The following is a 23,334-nucleotide window of genomic DNA, read 5'->3' as shown; positions in this document are numbered from 1 at the left end:
GTGGTGGTACTTAACTTGAGTATTTCCATTTTCTACTACTACAATACAACTGTTGAGCCTTTTACTGCACTGAATTTATTTGACTTTGCACATTTAAATTAATTCATCAATAAATATAATCCAATAATAATATTCTGAAATGGGACATTCTGCATAATGAGTCATTTTACTTTTGGTACTCTCAGTACTAATACGTTTGTACTTTTACTTTAAAGTAACACTTTTAATTCAGGACTTTTACTTAGTTTTTTAACAAAGTATTTCTATACTGTGTTATTACTTTCTTTACTTGAGTGAAATATCTGAGTTCTTCCACCACTGACACATAAAGTTACACCCTGTGGTGGAAAGTACTTTACTTCAGTATCATTTTGATGTACTTAACTGAAGTAGTTCCCTTTTTCTTTTGTACTGTTATACTTCTATTCCTCTACATTTCAGGATATATACTGTACTTTTGTACTTCACTACATAGAGTATTTCTATTGTATGGTATTGCTACTTTAACTTAGCATAATGTCTTACGCACCTTTCTACTACATGTCTTCTCATGGCCTTCTCCACAGTACACAACAAGGATGTAGCTTGTGTTGAACTTTTACTGTGCAAAATATAACTAGCACATTAAAAGTCACAAGAGTTCACTGTGGGAAACATGTTTTTGGTCTGGAGGACTCAAACAAAAGGGGAACTTGTTGCATAAGAGATGGAACTAATAGACAAGTAGGAAGGAACAACACTTCAGATTCAGCAGTCTGGTTTGCACGAGCAAAATCCAGCTTACTTTATTGAAAACTGGAGTTTGCAGCCAGAGATGTCATGATTATATATCCTACACTTACATTATAGCGTCATAAAGTCAAATATTTGATTAAACTTGCATTCTAATAAGGCCACAGTCACTGTGCCATCTGGGAATGTCTTCAGATTTTAAGTTATTTGAATTGTAAAAATTGAGATTTTGACCTGATGATAGTGCTGAATAAAAAAAAAAGTATCACCAGAGTTATTACAATTCATCCTGAGGTGAGCATGAATAAAACTTTGTGGCTTTTGTTCCAAAGATTGTTGGAAGTGGTGTAATGACGGACATCCCCAGAGCCACAACGCTTGGCTGAAAAAAGGTAAACAAGTGGAGATCTGTACAGAAAATAATATCCACTGAAAATAAGACATTTCTAATATAAATGACACGGAACACCTTAAAGTGAATAAAAGTAACATAAAGTTAGCATTTAATCTTTAATATATCAACTGCTTCAAGTATATTTATACATCACCAGACTAAAAATATTATTTCATATCTCAAAATGAAAGGGGGCAAAACAAAAGAAACCTGAAAGCTTGGCGGCCGGAGGACTCGTATCGAGATGCATGACCTCATGCAGCTGTTAATGTTCACTTTCTGATGAATACAGAAGAAGCAGCGGTTACTGTAGCAATACAAACAAAAAGCCTCATACTTTAATATTTGATAAATATATTGTTGATAAGTAAACCAAATACAATCATATGTACAGAAAAAGAGACACACAGCTCGTCTATATCAAATCAACACAAGTACAATATTACACAGATCAGACTACACGATGAGATTATTATCCAGTATGTACATTACAGTTGATGGTATGATTGTGTTTGATAATAACACTACACAGCTATACAGATCCCATTTCCTGCTAAGAAGAACATTGAGCTCAATGGGAATGAGTGCAAGTCGATTAACGGCAATAGAATATTATTAGATTTTTGTAAACAGAGTCAGAATGGAGACGATATTAAACATGCACCGACATGTTTACAGCCCGATTGAGAACAGATACAGTGGTTTCAATACAGGGCAGCATTTCCAAATGTTCCATTATCAGCTTCTAAATTTGGCGAATACTTCAGGCAACATTGTTCACACGCACGCACACTCCCTCACACACTCCCTACACACACACACACACACACACAATATTAAACAGACACACAGACAGATGATGACACAAGCTGCAGATTAACTTGTTCATTTAAGACGCCTACTGTACAATGCTACATGCAATTTAGAGCCCTAGAAGATGTCACATTCAACATGTTTATATTTTGCCATGTTAACACACACTGAAGGTAAATTCCCTTAAATGTGACAAATGTACAACACTTCCTTAAATCAATGTATGTTTTGTAATTCACCTTCATATTTTTTTTTACAGTGATTGTCATTGAAAGGGAATTTGAAAGCACATCTTTCAGTATGTAGCACCACATGGAGAAGAGCTTTTTAAATATTTGTTCATAATATGGTTGTGTTGCTGTCTATTCACCCATCTCTTATGCATGTTAAAATCCTTGTTTTAGCTCATTTACTAAAATGTTTTAAAGCAAAAGTTAAACATCTTGGGAAATATGCGACTGTGCTTTCTGGTGAAGCGTTAGATGAGATGATTGGCAATGCCAGTTTAGCATTAAGCCTGGAAACAGGGTCTCCAAAGGCAAATAAATTAAATTAAAAGGGTTAAAATGACACATTGTGGTTTTACTGAGTTGTTTATCATTTGTAAAATGTCATTTCTTTTGTTTTTACACTTTGTTTTGTAAAGAAATGAGATATAACGTGTTAATTTGTGAGCTTTAGAGGTGCTGTAGGCAAATTTAGTTATGATTTGAAGCAACCAGGCTAACCGTTTCCACCCATTGTGATAAACTAAGCCAACCAGTGACTCGCACGAGAGTGGTAAGACTCTCACGTCTAAAACTCTGCCAGAAAGCAAATAAGCATGTGTCCCAAAAATCAATTCAGTCGAGTACACGCAGTGATTTTGCTGCTACAGATTTACTTTGTCTGGTATGACCAGTAGTTTATGGAGGCTAATGATAGCAAACTTAGATACTGCTGCACTACACTACACTGCACTTGTCCCTTAAGTGTGACCTCTTTCACAGCAGACATTTGGACTTGTCATAGCAGGAAAACAACAAGTGTTATTACAAACACTATGAATAATGGCTGTTCTGTAAGACATCGCAGTGTGAAAGCAAGTTGGCACGCACAATGACAGGACCTTGAAACTGAAGCAGCCAAATATAATTCAGCCATCATTCATTTCAATATTTACACCTTTGATTTTCCTGCTGTGACATGTCAAAATGTCTTCTGTTAAAAACACCTTTGACTGCTGCTCAGCGTATGTTACGCTATAAAGCCAGATTCATTTGTTTCAAGCTGTTCTGCTCATTTCTATACATGGAAACAACCTTTTCTATTAGTAATTTGCTTTGCTTGTAAGTTCTTAAGGGCGCTGTCACCCTGCAAGATGAGGTAGTACAGTACATTGGCAAAATGCTCAGATCTTAACAAGGGAAGACGTCGGTCATAAAATGAGGTGCCATGAATATAAAAATGGAAAGTAAAGAACAAAAGAGTGATGAAGGCAAACTTTAAAGGACAAAAGTGAAAAGAATGAGCAGCACTGACATGCAAAGACCTTAAAATAAACCTTATTTCACAAAGATCCTTCCTATTGACAGATGAAAGACACTGCCACACAGCTGGATTTCTAATGATTTACTGAACACATATGAGCTCAGTTCATGCCCCCATTAACTGTATCTGTTACTATGTCTTGAGAAGCTGTTTACAGATGAGTATGCACTTATTCTGGAATTCATCACAACATGTTTGATCTCTGGTTTCTGCCGTCGCGCTGACTTCACTTCACTTCAGCCACATGCTTTATTCCCCACTTCGCAAACCTTCACCAGGCCCAGTTAAGACGCTTTCCTCTGTTTGCTCCTGCAGTCTGGAAAACTGCACCAAACAAAGTCTGTGAAACGGCTCAGAGACGAGAGGGTGCAGCGGCTCCGTCCTCGCAGCTGCGGACGCCTAGTGAAAGTTACTGACGTGACACTTGACGTCGTCTAAGCTCAGGACCGTCCCCTGGTCGTTGTTGTTGTTGTTGTTGTGCTTGTGCTTCTTATCGGAGCAGCGACACAACTTGTACTTTATCACCTGAAAGGTTTAAAAACAGAGTAGGACACCATGAAAACCTGCCATTTGTGGCTCAACAAGGATTGTAGGAAAAGAGATGATGCATTGTTGGTTTCTGATACTGACGCATATCAATGGCATGTATTAGTCCTGCAAACATGAGAACATGGCTCTAAAGCCTGACATCATAGAATTCATGATTTTATGCTGTAATAGCAGTGAGATCAAACATTTCAAAGCAGACATGTTTGTACTTAAAGGTCTGTATTTTGGCTACACAGTTTATTATAGCCTTATTGTAGGAGCTGAGGTTGAACTGCCAACATTATGCAGGATTCTTCTTCTATCTAATCACCTTCCTGAAAAGCCTCACCTCATAAAGGTAGTCAAATATCTCCAGGATGGTGAGTATACTTGCTCCGATAAAAAGTCCCATCTGACCGCCGATGTCACCTGCAATAATAAGATGCAAGATGATGAAAAACATCGTCGACCATGAAGACAGAAAGATAATCCGTCCACAATATATAATGCAACTAATGTACCTAAAAGTCCAGCCACTTCATAAGCTTTCTTCTGTTCAATAGTTTCATAGTTGAGAGCCTCAAAAAATATGTCTAAAACCATAATATTCTCTCTGTGGAGAAAAGCAAGCAAGTCAAGAGATTAATATTCCATGTTAGGCAACACTTTACTTCAGGTTATCGGTTAATAACACAATATAATGTAGCTGTACGCAGATATATATGTTTAGTCATGTACATCTCTAACACCTCCTGTGGGCTGTGAGGCTGCTGTATATATATATATATATATATATAGTAAAGTATAATAAAATATATTGTTATATACTTATTGACCAAATTATCCTTGTATCTGCTTATAAACGACATTCTAGTGAAACCATTTATTACATGTTTATACACTGCTTATAAATGCTAAATAGACGGGACTTAAAGTAAAGAATTAGCCCATTTAAAATGTGTATAAAACAAAATATATTTATGTATATATAAAGTAAATACTGAAGAGCATCGAGGGTTGAATCTTACTTAATATACTGCTCTGATTTGTTGTATTTCTTTGCCAGATATTTAGCGGAGGCCTTGCTGGGGATCTTGACGAAGGACAGCTCTTTGCTGTATCTGGTCATGTTGCAGGGCGTCTCACACACACAGAAGTCATTGTCCCTCTCCACCAGGAAGTCTGCAGAGAAGAAAAGCAGAGCTCAGTTTGACCTTTTGAACAGCTCGATGCGGCTGTGACTTTAAGACGTCACGGGATGATGTGTGTGTATCGCAATCTGTTCCTTAAAGATTCACATCAGGCGTGGACAAAGCCTTTTCCTTACCGAGAGCTGGGTCAGCACATTCTTTGTACAGCTCCGGGGTGCAGTAGGGGGCATCGCCTGCAGCCAGAGAAACATACACTCATCTCTGTAAATGTTCTTTCTTTGTGCCTACAGTAATCGTCACTTACGACATCATTAAGCAGTTTCCTACCAGGCATGTGCACCATGCGACAGTTGCAGTTGTCCACCAGGTATCTGGTTTCACAGTCGATGCGACAGGCTGTGATGCTGTAACTGTCAAAGAAGTCCGAATCCATGGCTGACACCTTACAGTCTCCCCAGGGGGGCGGGAGATATATCAGCTGCAACAAACACACATCATGTCACTTATACACACTTATAAGTGCATCAAAGACAAATCTATGCAATGTATGATCACTTATGATCATATTTTATTAGCTGTGGCTATAATTCCTTTGTAAACCCCAGGTTGGACAAACCTATGAAGACGTTAAATGTATAAAGATCATTTAAGTGCAACAGTTTGTACCCTCTGTTCCTGACAGGAAACAAACGTCTGAAACCCGGGCGCCACTCCAAACCCGAGCTGGTCGATAAAGGACGGCTCGTTCTGACTGTGGATCTGAACTTTGACCCCAGCTTCAAATGAAGTCTCATCTGCAGGAAGTCAAACAAAGTTGAGTCAGAGCAACGCGTCGAAGAAGTGTTTCACTGATGAAGCCAGACCGTAAGTAGAGCTCTGTCTCGTACATTAAGTACATTCACTCGCCGTACTCAAGTACACATTTGAGGTACTTGTACTGTACGTGTGTATAACTTTATACTTTAAACATCTCAGAGGCAAATATTGTCATTTTTACTCACTTCATTTGTCTGACAGCTTTACAGATTACGATTTGTCATACACTTCCTACGGTTTGCAGGACTTTTGCTTGTAATGGAGTATTTCCACCGTGTGGTATTACTACTTTTACTTAAGTAAAGGATCTGAATACTTCATCCACCACTGCTGAGTTTCACACTGTGAGGTATAAACATGTTCACACAAACTGTGACAGATAATCAGCCCCCCCCCCCTCACCTGTTTCTCCCCAGATAGGCAGGTATTCATCCTGCTGAATGTCCAGCATGAGCTCGAGTCCATTACCCATACCTCCCTTAGTTGTGACTAGAGGCGGGCGTCCATCGCCGCCGGCGTTGAAGGTGTAACACTTCCCGTAGCGAGTGAAGACCTGAGAGACACATGAGAGAGATTCTTTATTAGCTCTGAACAACTGCAAATGTTTCCTAACAAAACTTTTCCACTGGGTGTCAGTGTTTGACTCTAGTTCTGATATGTGTGCGTGTGAGTGTGTGTGCGTGTGTGTGAACATGTGTGTGTACGACAGAGATAGTGTGAGAGAAAAGGACGATGTGTGACAGTAAGAGAAAGAGGTGAGAGAAGGAGAGTGGAACCGAAAGAATGAAAAAGCGAGAAGAGGGAAAAAGGAGGTCTTCCTGTGAGGCTTGTGAGTTACACAATCGACCCAGTGAGGTGATGGAGACCGTCTATTCACATTCCCTTGCATGCTCTTTATGGCACTTTATAATGGACCTGATGTTACCATGGAGACCATGCATCCCAGCCAGGAAGAATGTGGCCTTAATTCTTTAAGGAAAGCCAAGACGCCGATGTTAGATTGAAAGCTGTGTGAGATATCAGCAAAAGCCCACATGACATGTTTAAAATGCCATTAAAACAGTGCACAATAATAAACAGACTGATGCATATTGAGTTCTCTGGTGAAGAGTTAATCTTACATTAGAGCATTTAGTGTTGTGTGAGTCATATAACCAATGCAGGGAGAATAAGGGAGAGAGTGGGAGAGCAGGGAGCAACGGAGAGCAGGGACGTAAAGCGAAAGAGACAGAAAGAGAGAGAGGGCGAGAGAAAGAGGGAGAGTTTAGTTGCCATCGCTCGGGGCAGGCTATTGTTCAGCGTTATGGCACAGAATGACATATCTATGATTAGAAAAAACAAACCAACCAAGTAATTGTTGAGAAAGAGTTTGGGTCCTGCTAACGGCTATTTCAACAGTTCAGCCATCTATCATGTAAAGTCAGCGAGAGACTGCTGTTGTAGAAGCAACGCATCAATCTGAGTGGGGGGAAAAACAACAGTCAGCACCGCGAAGAAAGGCAAATAAAATACTCGGCAAGCCACAAACCATACGTGTTCACACATTTAGACTCGTACTGACAAACCTGCAGGTGTTTGTCAGAGTGTTTCTTTGAGAGGGAATGTTTGTTTCACGTGAGCAAGACTTCCCGTCTACAGCTAGCCGCTCAGTGAGACTGTACCCCGAGGCACCAGTTTACCCCCCCCCCCCCGTTCCCCGTTCCAATGTCAGAATCAGTCCGACCATTCCTGTAACTTTCAGAAACCGACAATCAAAACATTCACACCCACTTCACACCGTGATTAGCCAGCTGTGGGGTGGTGAGAGTAGGTTTGAACTTCTCTCTCAAGCTCTCTTTTTTCATTTGCTAGGCAACGATAATTGCCTCACTATGAATTCCCTCCATGAGAGACTGTGTGACAATGTGCGCTGGTAACCAACTAATTACAGAAAAATCACAACTACGCTATCTCTTCTGATGACGTACGCTTCTCACTCTGCCAATCGAGTGTCGTTATATTTATTTCATAAATATTCATAACCCAACCGCTTAGGCCCAGTGGTGCTTTAGCTAAACGCCGACATCAGCAGGCTAAAATCCTCGCAATGCTAACGTACTGATGTTTAGTTGTGATATTCATCATCACAGTTTAGCACGGTAACATTTGCTAATTAGTCAACAAACAAAGTACAGCTGAGACTATTTGGTCACGAGCTTGTCGTCCATGAGTAGATGCACGCTTCCTTCTGCGCTGTGATACGGGTAGCGGGTGTTGTTTGGTAAAATAGTTCCTACATGAAACTTTTCACGACAAGGTGTGTGGATTATCTTGAGTAACCTTTTGGAAAAAGTCATTGCTGTTGAGATTTTTAAATGTATTTCTTTTGGCGTTTTAAGCACCACAATCCATCTAGAGTCCATCGAGAGTCCATCTAGTTCCATTACATTTAAGAGAAGACAGACGTCCGATATCTCCAACATTCGGCAACTCACAGCAAAACAATCTAGATTAATAAATAGCACTACAGGTAAGAGGAGAAATATGTATTTTTGATATTGGGGTTGAATTGTCCCTTTAAGTGTTAGACAAATCCAAATGTTGATCTGATGCTGCTGCGAGATGAAAAGCCCAATAGGATCACCAAAGTCATTACGATTCATCTTCTGCGGACCATAGATGTCGGTACAAAATGTCATGGCCATCCATTTTTGTTGTTGTTGAGATATTTCAGTCTGGGCCAAAGCGATATTGCCATTCCTACTATCTGCTCTATCCATTCTTTCCTTGCTTATCTTCTTTCATCCACCTGCTGCAGGTGGCCTGCACAGCACATTCATTCCCACTTATTGATCTGTGAACCCTGCCGGCTCGTTAAACATCTGTAAGAACGAGCCCAGCTGCCAGAGAGGCTCTTGCTCTTTCTCCAACAATTGAAAGCGTAAATGTGTTGCATCATACCGCGGCTGCCCTCACTGTACTTCATAAATAAATCCATCGTTACATAAATGTAAAATCAATGTGTATGACGGGAGCATGATGTTCACCGACATCTTGATCGATACACAGAAGCGAGGTGATGTCGGGAAACACTTGTTCTCTCCCTCTTGTTGAAGACGGGATGTGACAGAGGTGGTAAGAATGAAAGCATCAAACATATATAATGCACTAACTCTGCACAGCATGCATACTGCAGCTGCTTGTTCTTCTTGTTATGAGGGATAAATAAATGATTGTGCATGTATGAAAAAGCTTTTCTGCAGCAGGAATCATATGGAACATGAGGAACAACACGAGATACGGCAAAGAGGAAATCTGACGTCTAACCAGTTTACTTGTTAATTGTGACATGTGTACGCTTTTAAAACTTTAAAACGTTGAATCAATCCTTTTTTTTTTCTCCACAGGATTTTATACATTACTTACTGCAAGGCTATACACAGGCTATAATCTCCAGAGGTCTGGGATCAATAAAGCCGTCACTCACACACAATTTCCCATGGATTGAAAAGCACTCAACAGAGCTGTAATTAATTATTATGCACATAATTATACATATCTGTTTTTAGAGCCACATCAGAATTTGAAAGAATCTCTAAAATCACAAATTCATGCACTTTCCCATCCATTTAGTGAAGTCTTGCAATCTGTGAGTTGCTAAAAGATGCCTCAGCAGGGTTAACTCAATCCATTAGTGCTCTGTTGTTTTATGGGAATGTTTTCAAAGACTTCAAAGCCATCGCCGTTAAGTGCCAACACTTTTACTGTTATTATGCCGTACGCTTAAACAGCTATCACTGGGAAAATGCTATTTAAATGCAACAGCTATCAGACGGCAGCCCACGATGACCAGTACTAAACACAAAAACTGTGCAGTTTGTGTAATTTAGGACTATTAATCTGCAAAGGGTTTCAGTTGACCTTGAAAAAGTGTACTGTGCGCCTTCACACATGACAAAACTTTATGAAAATGAATTAATATTAATAAGACAAAGAGCATACGGCCATGCCAGCAGCTCTGTACTTTTGAGAAGAGAAATGTCAGCATGCTAGCGTAGATATTTACTTTTGCAAATATTTGTGTCGGTATTGGACAAATGAAAACTTTGGCCTGATGATGGCAAAACATACATTTCCCAAGTTGTGTCTCTGTTAATTGTTCATTTATCTCTTGTTACATGTAAAACGTGTCAAAGAAATCATTGAACATTTCATGCTCAATCAATCGGATAGAGGTCTTTAATTTAAAACCAGAATTCTGAGCCTCATGATGGCGCTAGTCAGAGGATCACTATAGGCGGTGGGATACGCCGTCTGGGAGCCGTGAATGCCTGTCTGGAATTTCATGGCAATCCATCCAACAGTTGTTGAGATATACGAGTGTGGACCAAAGTAGAGGAGCGATGCATGATTATTCAGATAACCTGCTGTGTGTGTTAAAACCAAAAAAGGAAATCAGCGAAGCCACAAGCCGACAAAGCCGGCGTGGACTCACGGCTGATTAATTACAGTTTAGATCACTGATGTTTGCAGCACAACGCTAAAAATATTTCAAGGCATAAAAGCATCAGAGACAAATCAACGTCTCCTTTGTTTGCATCTGATTGAATAGCTGACTCACCACAATAATACACAGCCCTGGGTGGAACAAAGAGCAACTCCAAACAGAAAACAAAACTATAGGTAGCGGGTGTTGAGAGCCAGAGGCACAGTGGAGTTTGTGTGCGAGTAATAACGACGCCCTGAGTCATGGGTTGTCAAAAATAAAGAAGTCAAGACAAAAGGCAAACAAGAATAGGTAGAAGCGAACCGCAGGGCTCCTCGGGGAGTATGGATCACTAAAAGGCTTCATGCAGAAACTCTTTCTCTTAATTAGAAGGAGAACACCAAACGCCTACTAACAAAAACACATGAGAGATAACAGCTGCATACATATCTGCCATCTTTGTACTTGTAGCTCCAGAGTGAAACTCTACATGTGACTTTTGAACTCATATCTATATTTTAAAAATTGCACTTTTGGACTCATCGTGGTCCACCTTCTTGGTCCAGACTGTTGGATGAGCTGGGCCGGGTTATGATCACCTAATAGAGCAGAAGACAGGGGACATGAGCTGTTTGCTAAACGTCTGCAGTGCTTTAGGAAAAAGAGTCAGAAATCAGTTTAAATGTCAGGATTCAATATTTTCTATGAAACTGTCATCGGTCTTCATCTTATTTTACCTGCTTTTAGATGAAATATCATAAGAAAAACCTCCTCCCCCGTTGTGAGGGGCTTTTGTTTTAATCTATCATATTTGAGATTTCCACCACCTGCTCCCACACAATGGAAATATTTATTTGCCTCCTACATGTCCTTCCTTCCTCCCTGTCCTGCATCCCTCCCTTGTGTCTCCTGAACTATGATGTTCTTTCTCCCTGTGGACTCCTCTCCATCTCCTGCCGCACTTCCCCACCCGCCCCTGCTTTATTTGATGAATATTTCACAGGCCAGTAGAGACAGTCCTCCTCCTCCTCCTCCTCGCTCATTCTATTCTCAGACACTGTCCGGGCTCTCAGTACATATCACCTTCAGAGACGATAGCATCATAACGCCGGGCAAGGGGCACCTCAGGAGAGCGGGGAGCATATCATATGAAGAAAAATGGAAGTGTGTATTCACTTAAGTTATATATGCCTCAGAGAACTGCCTCCATCTAAAAATCAAGACTGTGCTGACCTCAGCACTATCCCAGCATGACAGAGTGAATTTAACCTATCTATCTATCCATCTATCCACCTACCTACCTACCTACCTACCTACCTACCTACCTACCTATATATCACAATCCTATTTAAGTACAGAAGTATTAACTGCAAAATGTACTTTTACATTACATTACATGTCATTTAGCAGACGCTCTTATCCAGAGCGACTTACAGTGAACTAACTACAGGCACAGTCTCCCTGGAGCAGCTCAGGGTTAAGTACTTTGCTCAGGGGCACCTTTAAATACAAGTAAACTCAAACACAAGTAGAAATACTCATTGTGCAGAAAAATGGCCCATGTGACTGATATATTGTTACAGGTATGTATTACATTACTATATACATTTTATATACATCTGAAACGTAACAAGGAGCCCCAAACTAGACAAAAAGATTAGGAAACACTGGTTTAATCTCTAACAATGCATTGTAATGTATACACTGATCATATGTTTTTTTAATGTACAATCTTAATGTAAAAAGTAAGCAGTAACTTTATTCTTTAAATAAATGCAGTGGAGTAAAAAGTTTAAATATTGCGCTCTGAAATGTAATGGAGTAGAAGTATAAAGTAGCAAAAAATGGAAATACAAGTACCTGAAAATTGTATTTTAGTACAGTACTTGAGTAAATCCACTGTGTAGGTGTCTTCCACTTCCACACCACACGTTGTCTGGCCAATAAAGTGACATAAAGTAGTTAGAAGAGAGATTAGAGGTGATCACTGCAGTGCATTTACATCACACGGTTAGAAGTGATTAGTAAATTAACCTTTAACAAAGTCATTAGTTACAGTTTATAACCTGTAAACAATCAGCCAAGTCGATAAATCAGTCGATACTCAGAAAATTAATTGATAATCAACTAAATGTTGAAGATACGTTTTAACATTTCCAGTTTCAGGCTCTTAAAATGTGAATTTTTTCTGTTTCCCGACGTGCAATGAGCAGCTTTCACTATGTTTGGCATTTTATAGCCAAAATGATTAATGAATAAACCCAGAAAATACTAGGCGGAATTAATCAGCAGTGAATATAATGTAAAGAATACTATAAAGTGGCATCAACGCTTTTTATTATTTAGATGCATGTGGCACACTTGAGATCCAAATCCGCAGAGGAGTAAAGAGAGACCCTTCCTGAGGAAAACAGAGAAGATTCACAACACGATAGTTGATCAAGAGGAGGCAGCAGAGTCTCCGGGGCAGCTATCCGTCTCTCAGGACAACTAATTGTTGGTTTAATGCAATCCCTGGTCTCCACGGTGAATGGACTTGCAGTGGCACAACGCTTTGAGAGGAAATAACGCCCTGAGGGAAAGTTCCCTGTGAATCCTCCCACCTGCTCTTCACCGAAATGAAGAGAGAGAAAACTAATTTTTGTTTAAAAAATAACTACTGAAAAATGACACTTTCACATCCCTGCAGTGCAGGAGCCTCTTGGGGAATAATGGGAATGGTCTTGTGAATTTGGATGGGGGATATAAATGTCTCAGAATTGTCACTTCGCATTCATTCAGAGCTATTCAATTTTCTATAGAGGCCCTTGAAGGTTAGCAGCCTCCCTCTTATTCTCCCCCAAGTGCGAGTAGTGGAGGAGCGTGAGATGGTAAATGGCTTCTTTGGAGGGGTGAAGACATTCACGATCAGCCAGTTATGTGATGCAGTTGTACTGTTCGTTTTTAACGATGTAATTATATACAATTAAATAGCTCAGTTTAAAAGAGCTTGCAAATTGTGACATGTAATATTAATGACAGCATCATCACCCCCTCCTCTTCCTGTCTCTCTCTGTCCCTTGTGCCAAACCTTGATGCGCAGATCCATATGGGATGTTAAAACCTCCTCTGCATGTCTCAATCATCACTGTCGCCTACAAATCTCCTGCCTGCCTGCTTGTGCCAGTCGTATGCAGAACCCACGCTCCGCAGAGAGGCCATTACAGCAGCAGCAGCTACATACAGTAGCTTCCCTATAACTCTAGTGCGCACCGCCCTCTTGTCAGGCACAGTTGAGTAAACATCGACGGATAAACAGCCCCCGGCCCAGTCAGAGGGACAGAGGTCTTACCACAGCTGAGGGCGCTTTAAGTAGAAGACAGCAGGGTTAACTGGGATTAAACCTCAAGCGTCAAGTGCAACGTGTGGGCTGTGCAAGAATTCTTTTTTCTTTTTTTTTTTACAAAAAGTACGTGCAATGCAAACAAAGACAATACTTAAAAAAAAATAGAGCCTTGAATTGCAGTAGCACCAATTTAAGCATGAATATTAGACATTATAACATGAATTCCAGACTGAACACGACCATATGATGAGCATGAGTGAGGTGATAATGAAGAGGGACTGCTGGCTGCTATAAATTGTAATAAAATAGACCTGAACATACCGTCTCTATGGAAGGTCCATGTAAAGATGCTGTGCCCAAACTAGTTTGTAATGTTCCCTGTGGATGCTCTCAATGGCAAATATTTATTTTCTATGATGAGAACGAGGTCACAAAATGTACTACATTTTAAATCAACAAATAACAACTAAAAAACGATGTGAAAGATGGTCAAATGTTTTAATGCATTCTTATTCAATGACCTGCAATCACACACTGTAGCCTGTGTTTATCTAAATACATCTACTGCTGATAAGTGAAACATCAGCTGCTTCAGGAGACCATCAAGTTTCCTACGACATGGGCTTATTACTGTGTAACAAGCCAAATATTACAAATTATATTATCAATAAAACTTACATAATATCACAGTTTGTGAAGAATGCAAATAATGTTCAGAACTTTATAACCTCATTGTGCTCTTACAATGTTTCACCATAAGCTGAAGTTCAAGTGTTGTAAGCCAGTAAACAAATATCGTATAATGTATATATTATCTTATCATTAAATATATGTTGCTAAGCAAACTAAGCGCACATCACTCCCCAGATGGATCTCTATGAGCCGAATAATGACGGGTCATTTCAGGCGTGTTTAAATGAGTGATTAGTGATGATTGACTGCAGAGACGCAGACACAAGGTTGTCTGTTAATGACATATTATGAGCTGTAACAGGTGGTTGTATTTCTGCTTTAGAATGGGTAGAGGTATCTTGGTAGGTACAGTATCTATGTCAGTCAGTAGATGTGCGACCATTTCAATATTTAAATTTGTGTCCTCGGTGCATGTCTAATAATATGCATTGTATAATAATGAGCCGTAATCGCTTTCCAGCAGGATGGAGGGAAATTCATTTTAGGAAAGCTAAAAGGCTGTCAGCGAGCATTTTACCTGACACTGACTTGAACTCTCTAATGGCCCCAGAAGGCTCTCGAAATTGCATGTTTCACTTTGCACATTCAACCTGACTGTTCTCATAATTTACACCGACTTCAAAATCGATACAGTCGTCACCTGTTTAATTAAATTGTGTATCATGTCTAAAGTTCCTTTTAAATTACTTTCTTCTAGGTCATCTGAAGCAGACAAAATAATTTAAGTCAAATCCGCTTTACAAGAGTCCACGACGGCTTTCCTCACAGTGTTGCTGAGGTGCAGTGATGCCATTGTGCTCTTAACGTGTGCTGTGAGAGCCTGATAAAATGGATACCTCCCTTTAAAGAAATGCTGTGGACGCTGTGTGAAACAGTCAGACGGCTTCCTCGAAAAAAGCCACATAAATAAGTAAACCGCAGTATGTTCTGTGGTGAGATGAAGACCGTAAGTAAGCATGTGGACATATGGTAATGTGTGAGAGGGTAGCAGTTGACATACATGCAGAAATGCACAATGGGGATGCGCTGACTGATAATGCATGACATGTATGCATCTTCCATTCCCTCTGGACACCACTCGTTTAAAGGTTCAGTTGCACAATAGAGTACTCATGGGTTTATTTTAGGAATAGCTCCATGATTCAATATCTGAGTGGCTGTAATAAAGTAGTTGAGCTCCTCAGGGGGATGAGCTGGGACCAGCCCGAACAGTAGATCTACCTCGAGGTGAAACTGAACAGCAAGAGTCACTGCAGAGTCCCCGGGCTTTTATTTAACGGCCAATTTGATCACCAGAGACTGCATCCTCACAGAGAAGAGGGAGGAAGCCATCACCCTCATTAGTTAGAAAACATCAAAAGACAGCCAGAGCTGCTGGAGAGGAGCACCTCCCTGCTTCTCCGCAGTCTTTTATTTTGCTATTCCCAAAATACCACCCAGCGTCGGTGGGACGAACCTCAATTAATGAATGCATTCATTATGGGACTCCTGTCATTTTTTTGGTGCAGTTTGGAGGGCGGGAAAACTGTCAGGAGGGAAAAAAAGGCCCCGCGGCTCTTCCCCTGGAGTGAACCTCCTCCGTGTGACAAATTTTACACTCTGCTGAGAGAAATCCGCTGAGGCTTTAGATTTCTCAGCCTGTCACATGTTGTTGCTGAATACCGAGAGATTAATTCATTTCGCAGATGGTGCATGTATAAGCATCTCAGACTCCCTAAACACGCAGCGTTCACGCCGTCACTACCTGCCCAATCTCAGCGCGACAACAAGGAAAGATTGTTGGAGGCAAGATAACAAAAAAGCACACAGAAAGGTCAACATGCCGAACGCAATCAAATGAGTCCTGTATGATGTACAGTAGATTGCATAGCTACAACATGTCAGTCAAACAAGTTCAAAAACTTCAGCGTATAATTAGATAAATACTAAATTATTTTGAAGTGGCTATAATCCATATTTTTTATATTAATGTATCAAATGATGTGAAAACAATGTGTCATTGTGAAAGGGGTCGCTCATAGAGATAAACCTATGGAGAAGTATCGTCCCACTCCCTTCGGCTTTACAACTTTTCACTCTGAACACACTCTTAGCATCATCTAAAGCCCACTGCACACTACCTGCTCAGCACCAAACAGACACAGTTAGTGACTAGCTAGTAAACATAGTGGCGGATATTAGAAGCCAAAGAGACAGATATTGCCTTCAGGAGTTGATGGAGACCAAAAACAGAGCTAAAAGGAGACTGAATATTGGACTTAATTCATCAGGTGAACAGAAACACGACTCCAAATTAATGATAATGTTGCTCCATAACTGCTGACTGAGTAAATAAGCAGCAGTTTGCTTACAACTTTGCCGTAATAACTTAAAAGTGACATGTGATGTATGTTCACAACTTGTTTCCGTGGCGATCAAACCACTTTTAATACTTTATAAATCATTAAACAGCATAAAACTGTGCAACTTTAAGTCTTCAATTGAATAGCAGAGCCATGGGGAGTATTATTAAAGACATCATTATGCTTTTCACAGAAGCAGAGCTCAGACACAGTCAAACTATATTAGAAGACAAGTTTTAAGTCGTCTTCTTCTTTTTAGAGAATACATATGTAGCCTAAATGTCAATACCTTCTGGAAAGATCGGATTTTGTGCCACCTCTATTTTAAAGAAACTGGAAGATATTATGTTTTACTTTGAAGAGGAATGAGCCAGAGTTCCACAATTCATTTTTGCACAGTGTTTTCAAAGTATCAATCCTTTTTTTATTGGCTTCACATTTTTGTTTCTTTGGTTGGTTAGATGGATGTGAGTCTGAGTGCTCTGAGAAATAAACACTCAGAGAGGTGGAATATGCCACCCTACTGAGCCCGGTAATAGAGAAAAGGACAGGAGGCATCGACACAGCGGCAAACATGTACTACACACACACTTTCACTCGAACTGAAAACACATTTATTCATCCCTTTCTGCAGTCAAAAATAATGTCAACATGTTTCTTTAATGTATTGTTAATAGTTGTTTATTATTAAAAAGGACGAAAAAAAAAAAAGCTGGCTGAAGGAGCGTGTTGTGTCCGTGTTTGATTGACAGCAGCTTGCAGGCTGAGCACCGGCAGGGGAGCAACAGAACAAGTAAAAAGACTTGTGCTTTAGTTAACAAGCTTTTCAACTGTGGAAACAAGTTCGCAATCTAAAAAAACAGAGAACTTGTGGTGTTCTGTTGAAATAACGCAAGAATAGGAAGGTGCCATCATAAAACTTTCTCAAAGGAGAACACAGGACAAGATGAATTACAGAGCCGTTATGTATGCTGCTGTAGCTGATGAAAAATATGCAATTTAATTTGAGTTGGATAAAAAAAAATAAAAAGCAGATCCAGTTCTCATATAAAAATGCAATCAGGCTTACAATCACAACTGCACTGTCAAATGAGTCACAAAGAAAGAACTCCAATGGGAAAGTCCCTAACAAGACAGGGAGTCTAAAAAATAATTATATATATAAAATGCGGAATGGAAGTGAATGCGGGTGTGAAACACTGAGTGCAAACCCAAATGACAGAACTATCTGAGGCCATTTGATAAAAAATAACTGTTAGCTGTTGAAAATAAGGAAAATCATTTCAAACGATATTTCACACAACCAGTAAATGATAGAGGGGAGCTAATTTAAACAGGAGGCATACCAATCTGTGACGAATGGATATGAAATTGATTTGCATCTGTAAACGATTGTCTGTTATAAATTATTTCTCCTGATTTTCCTCCCTCGATTGGTTATTATGGATTTCAATTATTTTCTTATCAGTTAAATGGTGGATGGAAAAATGCTTTCGGCAGCAGCGCTTTTCTTTTTTATAAAAGCCACTGAGTTTACATTAAGTGAGTAGTGTCGCTGAAAGTTGAGGGTCAGGTCCGTGCAGCCTCTTAACAGGCTGAGGTTGCCACGGTGACCTTAAAAAGGGGAATATTGGGATGGTAAAAGCTTGTTTAGACAGAGATTGACTGTATTCCTAAACATCCCACAACAGGTTATTGTGAGAGTGCATGTGTGTGTTTATTTGTTCTGTTTTCAAGATGTTTTCAAGGTATCCAACCGGGACAGAAAAGAAAAGACATGCTGCAGTCATCCTCATTGTCTGGAGGAGCAGCGCAGGTCTGAGGCGCAGCTAATGAGAGGCATCGTTCAAGGCGATGGCATCTTTTTTATCAAAATACACGATGCAATCAAATGATGACTTGATGAGCGCCTCGCTGCTGCACAAATCAGAGAGAAAGCAGACACACACACGACACTCTCTCTGAAGCAGCATCTGCACACTGCGTAGGAAACTGAAGCATGTTTGAAAGAAAAGGGAAGTTTTGGATTCAACTCTTACTGAAAACATAATGCCAGCAGTGTGAAAAATACTGAGTACTGCTGAGGATTGGATGAGAAAGAAGAGAAACATGGACACATATTAGTTGTTGTCCATCAGTGATTTTATAGGCCTGGCTGCATGTAAACTACTCACTTCAGCTAAAGCCACAACTGGCTTGTTCATATTGTTAAGTGCTGTTCACCTTTACTACACTGACATTCTCTGAGCATTTGAAAGCAGCAGTGCAGTCGGTGAGTGTACATCTAAACCTTCCAGTAGAGTTGGTCGTGAGCTGCTCTGACGGTTGTTTACAGGAACTGAACTCTCTGAAAACAAGATGAAATGTCCTGCTCCTGCTTTTTCTTTTTTGGACTACTGCAAGAGGTTTCTTTGAAGCCCCACTGTATGTTTTTGTAACACATTAATGTTCTCTGCAGTATGGTGGCTCACAGCAAGAAGGTCCTGAGAGTATCCCAATGCATGCTGGGACATAAGTCCTGTCCCCATCTGTGACCCTGAATAAGAACATGCCGGTATAAAAAAAAACAAAAAAAAGGGATTTACCGGATTGTTCAGGTGTTTTTTTAACCTTCAGTTTAATCCTCTTTTTTATTTTTATATAAATGCCCTGCACACCTTCACAGGTGTTTTCCCTTAATCCAGTAGTGACATAAAGACAGCACTCCATGTACTAATGGCGTTGCTAAGTGGAATATTTTGGGCACCTCCAGTTCTGGAAGTCCCAATTATTTTCTTTATAGACAATGTTTGCTGACTCATAGTTGGGGAATTTTCAGAACAGAAAATAAAACAACTGCATTAGAAGATATCTAGTTCTGTGGGCCAAAAATGAAAGGTCACGCACGCCAAGGTGCATTTTGGTAAGAATTATACAATCACTGAGATTAAAAGTCTGTTCCCAGCCCCTTTAGGTGCACCTGGGTGAAGGTTTAAGATTAAGTTTAATATCGGATGCTGAGAAAATCAAAGAACATACATACATACAGAGAACTCTTTCCATTTTAGATGCATATTGGTTGTTTATATTCTTTCTTTGTAACAGTGTGGTGAACTGCTGAGTTGCAAAGGACAGTAACGGTGAGATGTGTTGTGGACCGCTCTTGTTAGCCTGCTCGCCATGTTAGCTCCTGCAGTATATTTGTACAGCTCTAAATTTACCAGTGTGTTCTACATCTGAGAGAAAAAATTATATGCATAATAAGTGGGATAATGTGCCGGATCGCCGCACATTATCCAACTTATTTAATGAATCAATCATTTGACACAAAATATTGATTAAAAAAATGATTGCACTGATTTAATAATGATTGTCTTGCTTCCACAAAATAGTCCGTTAGATTTGACGGACGTAGAAACAGTTGGAACTGCAGTGATAGCAACAAAACTCTGTCGCCTTCTTAAGATTAGCAATTCATATCACGTCAAACTGTGACAAGTGTCCACATATCCCAGCCCTTATAGCTGTGTAACTGGCAGTCGAGAAGGCTGGGAAGGAAAGTTCTTCCCCAAGTAGGGATTTTGAATAGATGCATGAAATGAGCGCAGCACTGACTGAGGTTTTCAGCTCTGTAACTTTCACAGTCTATTCACGTCTTCTTTTCCATTAACCAGTCTGTAATCACTGCCATAGCCCGTACCGTGTTCCCTTTAGTGTTTACTTCATGTCTGTCTTCTTCACATCTGTCGCCCAGCTCTTTGTACCCGTCTTGTTTTTTCTGTTTTCTTCTTCTTCTTCTCTTTTTCTTTACTTTACTGGGGACAGTTCAGCCATCATGAAAGTTTCCTGCTATATATATAAAAACATTAAATATATATATAATATATATAATATATATAAAATATATATATATAAAAATATATATTTTTTAAAATATATATATAATAATATTATTGCTTTTAGCTTTGAAAGGCGCTTTACAAATAAAATGTATTATTATTATATATATATACATATATATATATATATATATATATATATATATATATATATATATATATATATATATATATATATATATATATATATATATATATATATATATATATATTATATTTATAGTATTTATACTTTCATATAAATATATATAAATTTATATAATATTCCATGGTGTTTTCTGATGGAGAAAAGGAAAATAAATATGTTTTTTTGGCCACTACTGATATTTTTGGATGTACTGCACTTCTTTCTGCAGATTGATATGAATGGACGTGGTCCATAGCAATGGTCTGTTATGCATAGCAGCAGTCTGCTACACAGAAACAGACCGTGGAATGTCAAAATGTAATAATCAGAATCAAATGTTCAACTAAACCGTGTAATAACTAAAAAGGTAAAAACTGCATTTTACAGCAGAGACCATCTGACCTTTTCCCTCCTGTGACCTCTCTCTTTTTTCCCTCCTCTCCCAATGTAATACTCTGCTATTTATTATGCAACCCTTTCTCCCTTTTCCTATCTGAACCTGCGCCGTTCACAGAGTGGAACTCATTTGTCTTCAAATGCTAATAGAACACATAATGAACGCCACTCAAAATTATCTCCACTCGCTGATATCAGTGTATAATTAAAACAACAGTGTCCTTAATAAGGTGTCAGAGGTGATAACGCAGGGCGCTGATGACTCTTTGAGGACACACACATACGCACCCAATCACTCCCTCGTTACCAAGCAACAATAGAGTTATAATGAGAGGGACCATCCGGCCAAAATTAATTTCTAAGTGTAAGGACTAATGCTCTGATTGCACAGTGGCCTTTCATAAGTAGGTTATTGTCTTTAGTTATTTACTGTTTTAATTAACCTTTTACCCCCCCAACACAGACACAGATCATTTCTCTTAAGCATACTTTACATTATGCAATAACTCATTTCAAATTATGATCATTTTGGCTCCCAGTTATATTTTTAAGCTATTGTTTATGGTTTATATAAAGCGCTATAATCAATATTTTATATCAACAAAGGATCATGTCGCCTTACTGTGCTTTGAAGGCTGCCGCAAAAAGGCAGAAGCTCTGCGTCATGTCAGAGGTTAGAGCCAACAAACAACCTGAGGCTGTCTAAGAAATGTGACGCACCGTTCCATCAACCCTGTTTTCTGCCTGAAAACATATTGCCTGATCCCTTAATTGAGCACTGAAGTGTCATTAAGGTGGAAGGGACGGAGAGTAGCTGGACCGGCGAGGTCCTGCGGGGCAGACAGCAGCATCTGCACTCAGCGAGGACTGACGACTGGGGCAGCATAATAAGTTTCTAAATTAAACAGGTGTGTCCCTGTCAACCGGAGGACACAGAGACGGAGAGAGAGAGAGAGAGAGAGAGAGAGAGCGCATAACAACACTGGCCTCAACTTAAACTTCAGCTCCACTTCACTTATCAGAGCAGCAGAGAAACAATGACCAGCAGAGAGTAAACAACAAACGCAAAGCCAATTTACTTTTTTTGCAGATATACCTGTCATTCCCGCAGTGCACACTGACGGATGTCCTCTCTTCTGGGTGCTTGTCTGAACATCACTCACAAAGAGGTAATGCCCGTTTTACTTAATGTCAATGCATAGAGACATGATAAATGTGTTCAATTTAATTTCATTGGACAAAGAGAACAGATGCATCATATTTACCGTGCGTGTGTGGGAGGTATAGGGAGAAACACATTCTTTCCTCTCAAAGATGTGTTTGATGTTCAGAGATAAAAAAAGGACAAATTATTTCTCCGTTCTCTTTGTTTGATCTCACCTTGACGAAAGAAGAAGTTGTTTTACATCTCTGATGAGCCCACACGTTTGTCCTCAGTGTCAATCCAGAGCCATTTCAGCTCTTCACATGTGACACCAGTAGTGTATGAAGTAACGAATAAAGAGGAATATTAGCTTGTTAAAATGATGTTGTACACATGGAGGTTAAGTGGACAAAATGTTGGCGTAAGCTTTCCGTTGCACATGAGATGTTGAACAGCAAGCAGAAATACTAACCACATTGTCACAAGTTCTTTTTCAAGGGAGCTGTTCAACATTTGACTATTTTGTTTAGTTTGAAGCTGAATTAATCGATTTACAAGCTGTAAACACGACACGAAAACGTGTTAGTGGTCTACAGCATAGGTCTTCAACAGGGGGTCCTGCAGGGAGCCTCCCCACCCCCTTCACACAGAACTCTGACCTGGTCTACACACAACGCTACCTTAGCATTCATTTGCAGTCTTGTTTGTGTCCACCTGACGAATGCAAGTCCAATATTCTCTCTCTTTGAGCTCCGTTTGGCTCTCCACCAACTCCTGAGGGAAATATGCGGCTCTTCAGCTGCTAAATGCTCCACTCTGTTCACCAGCTCTTTAACTCTGTCTGCTGTTCAGTCCTGGACAGGTAATTTAGAGTCGGAGGCAAATTCACAAAGAACGAATTACGACTGCTCTGCACATCATTTGCACACGGCTACCCACGAGTCTCACCCTGTAAAAAACATGATTTATGATAATCCCATGCATTGTTGGTCAAAAGTCA

General features: G+C 39.7%; 1 protein-coding gene across 1 annotated transcript in view; it reads right to left on the bottom strand.

Annotated features, from left to right (window-relative positions):
* Positions 1–1,207: 1,207 nt before the first annotated feature.
* LOC115010714 (acid-sensing ion channel 1-like) overlaps positions 1,208–23,334 on the bottom strand; it is a 40,144-nt gene continuing 18,017 nt past the window's right edge. Inside the window, 8 exon segments of the mRNA XM_029435453.1 lie at positions 1,208–3,994; positions 4,347–4,426; positions 4,519–4,610; positions 5,026–5,179; positions 5,325–5,381; positions 5,476–5,626; positions 5,815–5,942; positions 6,367–6,517. Of these exon segments, the coding sequence (XP_029291313.1) occupies positions 3,869–3,994; positions 4,347–4,426; positions 4,519–4,610; positions 5,026–5,179; positions 5,325–5,381; positions 5,476–5,626; positions 5,815–5,942; positions 6,367–6,517 (939 nt within the window). The 3' untranslated portion in view covers positions 1,208–3,868.

Source organism: Cottoperca gobio, chromosome 7 (assembly GCF_900634415.1).
Source record: "Cottoperca gobio chromosome 7, fCotGob3.1, whole genome shotgun sequence".
NCBI lineage: Eukaryota > Metazoa > Chordata > Actinopteri > Perciformes > Bovichtidae > Cottoperca > Cottoperca gobio.
This window is presented reverse-complemented; position numbering and strand designations above follow the sequence as displayed.